General features: G+C 32.2%; 1 protein-coding gene across 2 annotated transcripts in view; it reads right to left on the bottom strand.

Moving 5' to 3' along the window:
- The window catches only part of LOC126889809 (uncharacterized), a 168098-nt gene that overhangs the window by 124006 nt on the left and 31051 nt on the right, over nucleotides 1–13041 (bottom strand). For both annotated transcript variants that reach the window (XM_050658468.1, XM_050658467.1), the window contains exon 3: nucleotides 12480–12810. In XM_050658468.1, coding sequence (XP_050514425.1) covers nucleotides 12480–12810 — 331 coding nt within the window. The remainder of the gene's footprint in view (nucleotides 1–12479; nucleotides 12811–13041) is intronic.

Consider the following 13041-nt stretch of genomic DNA (forward strand, 5'->3'; position numbering starts at 1 on the left):
ATTTTAAAGGATGTTAAAAATATTTCCAGATTACCCCTGGCATCACATGACATCAACCATATTGGTTGGAAAATTTGTAGGTAGGACCTTACATGGCAGAGTTTAGGTGACAACAGAGTTTTTTAAAGCATGTAAATCTGTGATAACACTGATGATGGAATATTGATTCCGAAATATACGGGTAAAAACCCTTGAGTTGTTTTTAAACAGTTGAGGTTACATTATATTATTCGATTTTAAAGGATGTTAAAAATATTTCCAGATTAACCCCTGGCATCACATGACATCAACCATATTGGTTGGAAAATTTGTAGGTAGGACCTTACATGGCAGAGTTTAGGTGACAACAGAGTTTTTTAAAGCATGTAAACCTGTGATAACACTGATGATGGAACATTGATTCCGAAAACGTTTGTTGTGATATAGCCCTTTTTATGGATTTTAAATACACCTTTTACAAGATAAGGCTTTTATTTTTTAACTTTAAAGTGAACTTTAGTTTTTAATGTTCACTTTAAGTTGATTATGAAACCGGGCGTAATTATGTTCAAGAAAAAATTAACATACAAAAAATAAAAAAAAAGTTTAAAATATGTTAAAAAAGTAAAATAAAGATAAGCAAATAAAAAAAACACAAAAAAACAAAAAAAAAACAATTAAAAAAAAGGAATTAAAACTAAACAAAAGATGACATAAATAAAGCAATAAAAAAACCAAAAAAATATAATTAAAAAATAAAAAAAAATATATAAAAAAATACACTAAACAGAAACACACAAATTTTACTAACATAATAACATTTATCCTAGGGTGTGAGAATTTGAACAATCAATTATTTATGTTGGATCATAATCTTTTTATATTTTATAAATAAAAAATAAGTCTGGCTAATTGGTTTATGTCAAAGACAATTATAAATAAAAAACTATTTCCGGAGTGAAAATCGAAACGTCAGACATTAGTTATTTAATAATGCAATATTCATTACACCCATGATTATGGCCATATAAACATAATATTTAAAATATATTGAATTAGAGCCAACGCCAACGTTTAAAAGGCCAGAAGTATAAGCAGCACTCAAAAAGCTAAGTGTATAAAGCCCCGGATGCAGATCAGATAACAGGAGAAATGGGGGGTAGACATATGTAATCTACTAAAGCATATTATAGCAAACCATGCATATAATCTCTGATCAGGAGCGAATGTAGTTGTTACACAGCAACGAGTTGAAGTTCTGGATGTAAGTAAGACCACCAACCCCAATATAGACCATTTTATTGACACTAACCCGGTTTAAAATTGACGTGAAGTGTGTAGACCTTTGGATTGACGATTTTATACTGCCCTTACTAGTTCATAGTGACTGCTCTATCTTTTATCTTTTACGTGTTTTATAAATGAATTACGAGGTCAAACTCCACGCTTCAAGCCTAATTAAAATATTGTTATGATCTGCTTTCTATTACTTTTATATTAATTATTATTTATGTGATCAATTATTTAATTAACGCAAATCATACATAAAAATATTAAGAAAAAATCTCAGGGTGCCTTTTGTCAAAAAAAATTTAATTAAATTCTCTTAGGTTATACTTATCCTTTCTCGTGGCTTCAGTATCTCTTAGTTGATCCTTATCGGGATAAAATAGGAAAAGGAAATAAATAGAAAAATCATAAATAAACACATACAAATACCTTTCTTATCAAAAGCAATGCTCTGTAAATTTATCAATTAAATTCTGTGGGCATAAATGTCCAAATGAAACCTTTATCATATAAATTAAACTAATTCAAAAAAATATTTATCGCTTTGTTCTTGATACCATTAATAAAACAAGCTAAACAAACAAATTTGGTATTCGCAAAAGTACTTATACTTCCTATTAAATTTTTGAAATGTTGGAATCTTAAATGCATATGCTTTTACGTAAAAAATTAACTTCTGATTATAAAGAAAATCTATCACATAGGTTATTGACTGACCTTTTTGATTCACACACAATGATGTCTCCTCTTGACCCAAACAGCTCCTCCTTGTTGATTATGTTAGGCTACCAATCAAAGCCCTCTCCGTTCTCAGCAAACAATCCAGCAGGATACCAGCAACTCTTTCTCCAAAAACACAAGCCAGGCTTCTTTTTGCCAGTACTCGTTCAATAAACTCCAAAACTCTCTCCTCTCTTTCTCTCAACAATAATCTCCTGAGACCCAAGTATCTTTTTTACTTGGTGTCACAAATAATTTTAATAATGATAATTCTTGTAACTTACTCTCTTGGACTTTACAGAATCAAAGAGGTATTTCTTCTCGATTTGATTTCTCTCGTTCCAATTTTCAGCTACTCTCACTATCAAAACAAAACACTAGTACTTGCTTCTGAACTACTCACGAAAACTTTTGACTGCTCCTTTCGGATGCCGGTAACACACTGATCTTTTCTTTTCCAAACTATCTCAACATTCAAACAAAACTTTCCCCATTCCAAATTGCCAAGCCAATCAGAAACATTTCTCTCTCCCCATTCTTTTTTCATTCGAAAACGCACTCATACTTTCAAAATTATTCCTACCATCATAATAATTACTTTCGGAAAATTCTACAAAATTTACTCGGGGTTAAACAAAAAGAGATTAAAATTCCAAACTTTCTTTACCTTAATTTTCTAAGAACTAATTACCTATGGCTTCTACCTTTCCCGTAATAAACAATCGGTTTAAAATGATAATCCTAAATAACTTTCACTTCACTTTTATTTACAAAAATGTTTTTAATATTCTTCATGGAAAAATTCATTAAGGAGAAACCACCTTGCGTGAAAGCTAACTTCTAATAAATATTTACAAATCAATATACAGGGTGTATCAAATTTATGTGCCCGCGTTATATTAAAAAAATTAAAATTTTTATTCTATCTTTGATTGATAAATTAAAACACAATAATATATAATAAAACAAAGAATTGTTACAGTTTAACATCAACCACATGTGAAAAATAAATAAAATTGTAGGCTACACATGCCATACATACAATAATATTTGAGAAAATTAGCATTAGTTTACACGCGACAATAAATCCATTGTTTAATAAAGGATATTAAACATATTGCCAACGCGACGAACAAAGCAGAATAGACTGAAATTAGAGATACTGATGTCGTAAAATATAAACGTAATATAATGGTAGGGAAGCCCAAGCGGGGATTTTTGCAGTTACTCGAGCGCGTCAGATTATCATATGGGGAGAAACCTTGTACCCTGTAAATGTACCTCTACCATATATTAGCTCTTCATACAGTAGAGTTCGTTAAGGGGGGGGGGCGAAAAAAAAATCTAGAAAAACAAATCGTCAGATTAAGATAAGGTAAGTTAAGTACATACATGCAAAACAGCGTATATTTAAAAAATCTGACGATTTGAGCGGGGCATAAGGAAATAGGTGAGTCACAAAATTTCACAAGAAAAAAGCGAATATTTCGCGAAATGAACGACAGATCGAAAAACTAAAAAATACGTGCTAAATATTTTTCAAAAATTTGTCGAATGATACCAAACACGACTCCCCACGGAGAGGAGTGAGGGGCAAATTTAAAATACGAATCCCGCGATATTTCGCGAAATGAACATCAGATCGAAAAACTGAAAAATATACGTATTCAATATTTTTGAAAAATATATCGAATGGCACTAAACACGACCCCCAGGGAGGTGGGAACTTTACTAACATACTTTAAAATCTTAAATGGGAGCCCCCATTTTTATTGCAGATTTGGATTCCTTACGTAAAAATAAGTAACTTTTATTCGAGACATTTTTCGAATTATGGATAGATGGCGCTATATCTAAAAAACGATTGTTGGAAATGGAAAATTAAATTAAAAAATGGAAAGTCTCCACTAAAATGGAAAACTTTACATATTTTTTTTGGTTTTAGGACCTACTCTTCACAACCCAATAGGTCCCTATAACGCTCGAGTGACTACACATTTAGCATACTTTCCTCGCCTACTATAAATATAACATAGTACTAAATATCATCTACCCCAACAATGAAACCCTATAAGTGTCAATATCAAATTCTCATTCAAATTTTAAGTAAAATCAGGTTGGTTAGCGGAAAAGGTAGTGAGAACTTCCAGCACTGTGTAGCTAATCACATGGCAAATGCTGTTCTTTATTCTATCGTATAGTTCACCTAGGATGCAATGAAATCTGGTATCCACGTTAATAATGGATGCTGGAGGGCACGCCATCTTTGTACACGATAATTGGATACATCTTTCCCATTGTCCAAAGTCCAAAGTAGAGAAGTGTATTATTAGGTTTGTTCTAGCATCAGTTTCAAACGGTTTGAAACCATCAGCGAATAGTGGACCAGCGCGAGTAGAGGGGATAGCACTGGTGATTGTATTATGTTTTCTCACTGACCAACTGTTGCTGTCGGTTTCTGACTATTGACTGTTTGCTAGAACAAACCTATAATATCCCTTTCAGTCATGAGTTTTTGTTTGTAAAGATAAAAATTTTAAACTCGGAGGTTGAGATATATTATTTTTTTAAAGATTTATGAACAAAAAATATTGCACGTAGAACCCATTTTTTTTAAAATTAATGTTCGTTAAAACAACCATGGTGACTCAAGGGTATTGCATATAAAAGAGACACCAAAAAAAAATCTTAAAACATTTATTTTGAATGAAAATCAACGAAACAATTATGTTCACGGACAATACATAAATGAATTTTTCATTTACTACAACTAATGTGTGTCTTTTTCAGACAGGTTCCATTTTTACACCTTGCACCTTCCTTGTTCTCGTCAAATATGGGCAATTGATCCACGCCATTTTGTTCTTCAGTGGCAGATTTTTGCTATTCGGATCTTTCATCATTATCTAAAATTTATTTATATCGCCTAAACATGGTATTACTTGATCAATATTGCTTAGCTTTTAAATCAGAATTATCAACATCTGAGGTATCCTGTGAGGTCTGTAATTCATCATTTCCTTCATCACCGCTCATAACTTCGATATCTGACAAATTATTGATAATATCAAGGAGTTCAGATTCAGTTAGTGCCTTTCTAGACATGTTGTCGAAATAAGAAATTTGAAAATTAAATTACTTTTGAGTCACCATGTTCGTTTAAACGAACACATGGTTTTTTGTATGAAACTATATTAAGCATCTAATATTTTTCATATGTTTGTACATACATGTAAAAACTAACAACTAAGTACATACCTGTAAAATAATTTTCAAATAAGATTTTAACGAATCTAATAAGTTTAAACACAAAGGAAATATCACGAATTGCAGATAAGCCCAAAATATGTGTTACCATGCGCTATTTATCAACCAAACTAAGCTATTCAGAACAAGTGTGGCACTGTGACTAATACAATGGACAAAGACGATGTTTGTGTAGAGGATCATGGTGATTCACCATAAAAAATGTGAATTAGTTATTGTTGGTGATTAGAAAAAGTTGATGTTCGTTTAAACGAACATGGGGACTGAAAGGGATATACTATCAGTAGATTCCTTGGGGCGGTTGGTAACCGGATAACTGGACCAACTCAGTTTATGTATCAATCCACAAAAAAAAATCTAAAGAAATATTCAACAATTACAGCAACATTGCCCCTATACCACACACTAGCAAAGTCATACTGTAGATTACCCTAGAAAGACTTAAGACATACTTGCTTCCTAAAATACTACAAGAACAGGCATGGTTTATGCCAGGAAGGGGCACTAGAGAACAAATTTTTCACCTAAGACATATTATCGAAAAACAAAGGGAATTCAATGTGAGCATATACGTTTGTTGTATTGACTACAGTACAAAAGCATTTGACTGTTGTCAGATGGGACAAAATGTGGAAATATCTGGATATGGGTGCTCAAAAAAATCTAATCTCATTACTAGAGAACCTGTATGTAGACAACTCAGTAAAAGTGAGGTACATGGACGACTGTCAACATTGTTTAGGATTGGTAAGGGCTTAAGGCAAGCCTGCGTCATCACCATCCCGTTTTCCTGTTTAACTGCTATGAAGAAGCCGTTATCCGCGAAACAATCTTAGGCAAGGCGCTCACCAACGTGGCAACCAAATGGCGTAGCAATGACGTTGAAGTGGTGTGGTGACCCAGTGGCAGGTAGAATTGCTAAACCTGTATAAACATATAGACGAGCGGCACACCCCCTAAAAAATGCTTATTTCTCGAGATACTGACCACGGAGAGGTGAATGGCCAATTTTAGTCATACTTTATGTTTTGATGGTGCCGAAAATGAGATTTATTTTGAATTTTATGTGGGGAACATTGTCATAATCGCAATTTTACCCTGAAAATAAAAAAAAAATGATATCATGTTTTTTTGCGTTTATGTCGCTACAACTCTGTTCCATTTTAATATTTTTTTCTGAAATTTTTACCGTATATTACTCTTACCTTTCTGAAGACAACGGGATCTGTTTAAAGCTGTCAGTCTTATTCTAATAAAAGTCATGATTTTTTTAAAGTAACCAAATTTTAAAGTAACCAAACAAAAAGTGGAGTGACCAAGGGTACCCCCCGTTAAGATAGGCAAAATGCCCTCACTCTCAGAATTCAATTTTTTTAATTTTTTTACATTCTGTGCAATTAAAAAATGAGATAACGCGGATTTTTAGCTCGCCACCCCCCTTACCCCTCCCCCCACAGCCAAAAACGTAGATTTTTAGATTTAATTTTTTTTAGTTGGGTTGCAATTGATTTAAAAATTTCAAAAAATTCACACGTGTAGCTGAGGCTTTTACAAAACATGTCCATTTTTTATGAACCCTTAGGTCAAGTGTACATAACCTCAAATTTTTTTTTAACTTTTTTAAAACCTATAACTTTTTTTTGGAGGGGGCTGCAGGTCCAATTTTTTTTGAATTTTGTGTATTTTATCAAAAGCTATCTCCCTGATTTTTTTCAGATTTTTCCGTCAGGTGCGCCATCTTGAAAAATCCGGAAAACTGTTTTTTTAGGGGGTTTTTGGGGATTTTCTCCATTTTATAGACTGCAGCATAGATCAACTCAAGGTTTTGTTAATAGATTATGTATAATTTGAAATAACTGAGTATATTAGTATATTCAAAAATCGGGCGAAACACTTTTAAACCCCCCAAAAACCATGTTTGATTAAAGTTTTGTAAGGATTTTTGCGGGTCTAATTATTTTTTTTGAGGTCGATACAGCCTGAATATTTTTTTTTATTTTTTTACGTTTTATATGATTTTAAAAAATTAGGACTCAACGCAATTTTAGCCCACTTCCCCTATTCCCCCTCCCCCACAGCCAAAAATGTCAATTTTTCCATTTAATTTTTTTTTAAGTTGGTTTGCAATTAAATTATAAATGTTGTTCTGAAGCTATTTCTTTGTGACATTTTTGTAATTAACTATTCTAAATGGGAAATAAGCCACAGTTTAACTAAAAAATGATTTTATTCTCCATCTGTAATGCGATAGAGAGAATTTGATAATCTGTGACGCACTGAAAAAATGGTTTGGGACGATCTATATAAATAAGTCAGATTAAATTAAATTATTAGAACATTTTTTTACCAAGCAACATTTTTGTTTAATTTATTATTATTTTGTATTTTGACAACGACGTCCGTGGCGGACATCGAAACGTTAATAAAATCATTTTTTAGTTAAATTGTGACTTATTTCGCATTTAGAATAGTTAGTAATGATTAAATTATAAATTATAAAAAATTCACACGCACAGCTGAGGCTTTTAGAGAATATTTATTTTTATGGACCCGAAGGTCGAGTGTACATATTATAACCTCATTTTTTTTTAATAGGTACGTATAACTTTTTTCGGCGATGGCTGCTAATTTTTTTTGTGTTTTGTGTATTTTACAAACCATCTACGTTTGGCTCATAATGCAAATAGTCCCCGCTGTATGCTTGTCCCGTTAGGTAAATTATTCCGATTAATTTTTTTGCACAAACTTACTCAAAAACAGGTCCTTATAACAAATCCACAAGGTGCCAGCCAGTACCGCAGTAGGAAAATTGTTTAAACATTTTTTAAACGAATTCAAAAAATCAATTTTTTCACTTTGGACTTTAGATTTTCTGGATCAAGCTGAGCAAAAAAGGTATCTTGTGATTTTTCTATAAATTCTATCAATTTCAAATTTGAAAAACGCGAAAATGGCCATTTTCAAGGCTTAATTACTCGATTAAAAATTATTATTATGAAACTCATAAACCGACCAACTCAAAGCTTAAAGCCTATTTTAATAAACTATTATTTTTAATAATTAAAAATGAGCGATAAGCATGTATTGAAGCGGCCGTCCGCGAGAGAGCGAGACGTACAATATTCATTGGACGTTTTAAAAAAATATCGATTGGAAGTCAAAAATACGTTTTAAAAAAATAAAAAAGGAATTTTGAGGTTATATTGTACACTCGACCTACACGGGTCTATAAAAAATAGATATGTTTTGTAGAAGCCTCATAAAATTTTTTAAATTAATTGCAACTTTAAACAAAAAAAATAGAAAAATTGACGTTTTTTGTGTGTTGACAGGGGGAGGGGGTGGTGAGCTAAAAATGCGATTAGTCTTCTTTTTTAATCCCATATAACGTAAAAAAATGAAAAAAAATATTCAGGCTGTATCGAACTCAAAAAATATCATTAAGCCCGCAAAAACCCTTACATAACTTAAAAAAACATGGTTTTTGGGGGGTTTAAGGGTATTATGCCCAATTTTTGATAATCCTTAAATACTCATTTATTTCAAATTATACATAATCTATTAACAAAACCTTGAGTTGATCTATGTTGCAGTCTGTAAAATGGAGAAAATCCCTAAAAACCCCCTAAAAAAACAGTTTTCGGGATTTTTCAAGATGGCGCACCTGACGGAAAAATCTGAAAAAAATCAGAGAGATAGCTTTTGATAAAATACGCAAAATGCACAAAATACATTAAATTATGGCTTATTTCCCATTTAGAATAGTTAATTACAAAAATGCCACAAAGAAATAGCTTCAGAACAACATTTATAATTTAATTGCAAACCAACTTAAAAAAAAAATAAAATGGAAAAATTGACATTTTTGGCTGTGGGGGAGGAGGAAAATTGCGTTGAGTCCTAATTTTTTAAAATCATATAGAACGTAAAAAAATAAAAAAAAATAATCAGGCTGTATCGACCTCAAAAAAAAATAATTAGACCCGCAAAAATCCTTACAAAACTTTAATCAAACATGGTTTTTGGGGGGTTTAAAAGTGTTTCGCCCAATTTTTGAATATACTAATATACTCAGTTATTTCAAATTATACATAATCTATTAACAAAACCTTGAGTTGATCTATGTTGCAGTCTATAAAATGGAGAAAATCCCCAAAAACCCCCTAAAAAAACAGTTTTTCGGATTTTTCAAGATGGCGCATCTGACGGAAAAATCTGAAAAAAATCAGGGAGATAGCTTTTGATAAAATACACATAATTCAAAAAAAATTGGACCTGCAGCCCCCTCCAAAAAAAAGTTATAGGTTTTAAAAAAGTTAAAAAAAAATTGAGGTTATGTACACTTGACCTAAGGGTTCATAAAAAATGGACATGTTTTGTAAAAGCCTCAGCTACACGTGTGAATTTTTTGAAATTTTTAAATCAATTGCAACCCAACTAAAAAAAATTAAATCTAAAAATCTACGTTTTTGGCTGTGGGGGGAGGGGTAAGGGGGGTGGCGACCTAAAAATCCGCGTTATCTCATTTTTTAATTGCATAGAACGTAAAAAAAATAAATATATTGAATTCTGAGAGTGAGGGCATTTTGCCTATCTTAACGGGGGGTACCCTTTGAAATTTAGCTTTTTAATCACTTGATGTTAAAATATAGAGTACAAAGAAGTTTTTTGGAAAGTTTTACATCAAAATGTTTTACGGAAACAAAATGGTGCAACTTTTAATATCGACGTTATAAATCACCAAAATAACGCTTATTTTTCGAGATACCATGGGTGGTGAATGGCAAATTTTGATTTTACTTTATTTTTTTGATGGTGCTAAAAACTAAGTTGAAGTTTATTTACAATTTAACGTGGGGAATACTGTCAAAATCGCAATTTTACCCTAAAAATAAAAAAAAAATGAAATCACGTTTTTTGCGTTTAGCTCGCTACAACTCTGTTCCATTTCAATATTTTTTTTCTAAAGATTGTACAGTATATATATTGCTCACCTTTCTAAAGACAATGGTACCTGTTTTAAGCTTCCAGTCTTAAATAATAAAAAATATAAATTTTTTAAAGTAAAAGGTGTAGATTCGTGAATTGCAAAGTTTAATCGCAAAAGTTGAGTGACAAAATTTGAAATTTAGCTTTATAATTACGTTCCTGTTAAAATATAGAGTATGTACAAAGAAATTTTCTGGAAAGTTTTAGATCAAAATGTTTCATAGAAAACAAATGGTACAACTTTTAACATCGACGTTATAAATCCCCAAAATAACGCTAATTTTTCGAGATACTGACCATGGGCAGTGAATGGCTAATTTTGGTCTTAGGCACGAACATGCCGAAGATACATGGATGTGCGCGGTGTAGGTCGCGATTGCCGTCACTACATCGATGTCAAAACAAACCTTCATTTTCTTATGAGATCGCACATACCAAGGATGTGTCACCCGTTCACCCTCCGACCCTCGCGACCTTTCATCGCGGTTTACAGCGATGTAGATGCCAAAACAAAATAGTTTGTTTTACATCGCGATCGAGCTGCTAATCGCGTTTTAAATTAAAGTTTATTGGTGGTTTTTAAATCACGTGACATTCGCAGGAGATACGGCTGGTGTAGTTATTCATTTCTTGTTGTAATCAGGTTGCGACAAGTTTTGGTTATATGGAAACCACAAAGAACACTGAAAGGAAGGTATCTTCGGTATGTTCTGCCCGTCATCGACGTAAACCTCGACCACGATCGCGACCTACACCGTGCTCATCCATGTATCTTCGGCAACGTTGATATTGACCGGACAATGATGTAATTGTTATCAAGAATTTAAAAGTATCATCAATGTCCAGTTTCTATGGACAATAACGCTAATATCCGGTCATTGGCGACAATGACTAATTCAACAGGCCATTGTCCATATTGGTCGGTTATTAACGTTATTGACAGGATTTACGTTATTGCCCGTAACATATACAGGGTGTCCCAGACTAATTTACCCACTCTATATCTCTTAAACGAATAGAGATTTTCGAATGAGACAAGAACTGATCTGTTCCATTTGTAATACACTGTAATATGGCGTAGAAAAAATCATCCCCTAAATATTCATCCCTTAGTTACAACCCCTAACTTTAATTTTTTTAATAGCACCGTGTACATTTTTTATAGTTTTGGATGTGGTCTTCGATCGTCTATTCAACACATTTTTTAAAAATAAAATCGGTTAGTAAGTAATCAAGAAAAATATCAGTTTATTTTTGATAATTATGTGTCCCAGACTAATTTATCCAGGCTATATTTCTTAAACGAATAAAGATTTTCGAATGGGACAAAAACTAATCTATTCCATTTGTAATACACTTTAATATGGCGTAAAATCATCCCCTAGTTACAACCACTAACTTTAATTTTTTTTAATAGCACCCTGTAACTAAGGGATGAATATGTAGGGGATGATTTTTTTTCTACACGATATTAAAGTGTATTACAAATGAAATAGATCAGTTTTTGTCCCATTCGAAAATCTTTATTCGTTTAAGAAATATAGCCTGGATAAATTAATCTGGGACACATAATTAACAAAAATAAACTGATATTTTCTTGATTATTTACGAACCGATTTTATTTTTAAAAAATGTGTTGAATAGACGATCAAAGACCACATCCAAAACTATAAAAAAATGTACAGGGTGCTATTAAAAAAATTAAAGTTAGGGGTTGTAACTAAGGGATGAATATTTAGGGGATGATTTTTTCTACGCCATATTACAATGTATTACAAATGGAATAGATTGTTTTTGTCCCATTCGAAAATCTCTATTCGTTTAAGAGATATAGCCTTGGTAAATTAGTCTGGGACACCCTGTATATATAGGTATACTTGTCAGCGCACTAATGTAAAATAAGTCGTTTAAAACGAATGCCACCTCGCAAATATACAATTTTTTAACATAAACATAGCAATTTTAGCATAAACATAAAAAATATTGCTCAGGTCTCCGCTTCGAACCACGAAGTCGTAATAATATGTCTAGTATGGCTTAGTTTGGATTCGACGTTAAACTGGAGATCCCGTACAAAGTTTATGCAATGATCCGGAAGATGTAGCTGTGAGAAATGAGGAGGATCTTGAAGAACAACATTGGATACAAAAAAAACTGCTAATTTTGATAAAAATTAAGCTGGTGTTTGCTGTATCCAAAACGAACTTATGTAATTGTATTCGGATTATACTCACCCTATGAAACTCCAGTGTTCGATTTTTATCAACTTGCATTCGATAATGTTTGGCTTCTAAATCTCTGTAACCCCACGCAGTATTTCTTCTTCTTTTCCTTTGCAGTTGAGCTCTTTTGGGTTTCAAAGGCGGCTTTACTACATCAATAGGAACTGCGTATATGTCACTGTCAAAGGGTACATTATACAAATCACTTATTTGGTTGGAAGATAACGTGTCATGTGAAACTGCCTGAGTAATGAATGTAGAATCGTCTACCTTTTGAGTTGTCGGTATTGAAAGTGAATTATGGGAGCTCGACAATCTAGATGAACCCAAGGAATTTCTAGAACTAAAAATTGTTGTATTTTTAATTTTCTATTAATAAACGGCGTGTCATTAATAAATTTCAATTTCAAAAATAAAGTTACACAAGACTTAAATAAATCGAAAAATTATCAAATATACGCATAGGGAACAGTTAAAAAAATACATTAAGTATTTAGTATATTTGAAAATAAATTAAAATCCGATATTTTGGAAGTAAAAAGTGAAGCTAAACCAAAATATCGGAGAGGACCAC

The sequence above is a fragment of the Diabrotica virgifera genome, chromosome 8 (assembly GCF_917563875.1).
Source record: "Diabrotica virgifera virgifera chromosome 8, PGI_DIABVI_V3a".
Taxonomy (NCBI): Eukaryota; Metazoa; Arthropoda; class Insecta; order Coleoptera; family Chrysomelidae; genus Diabrotica; species Diabrotica virgifera.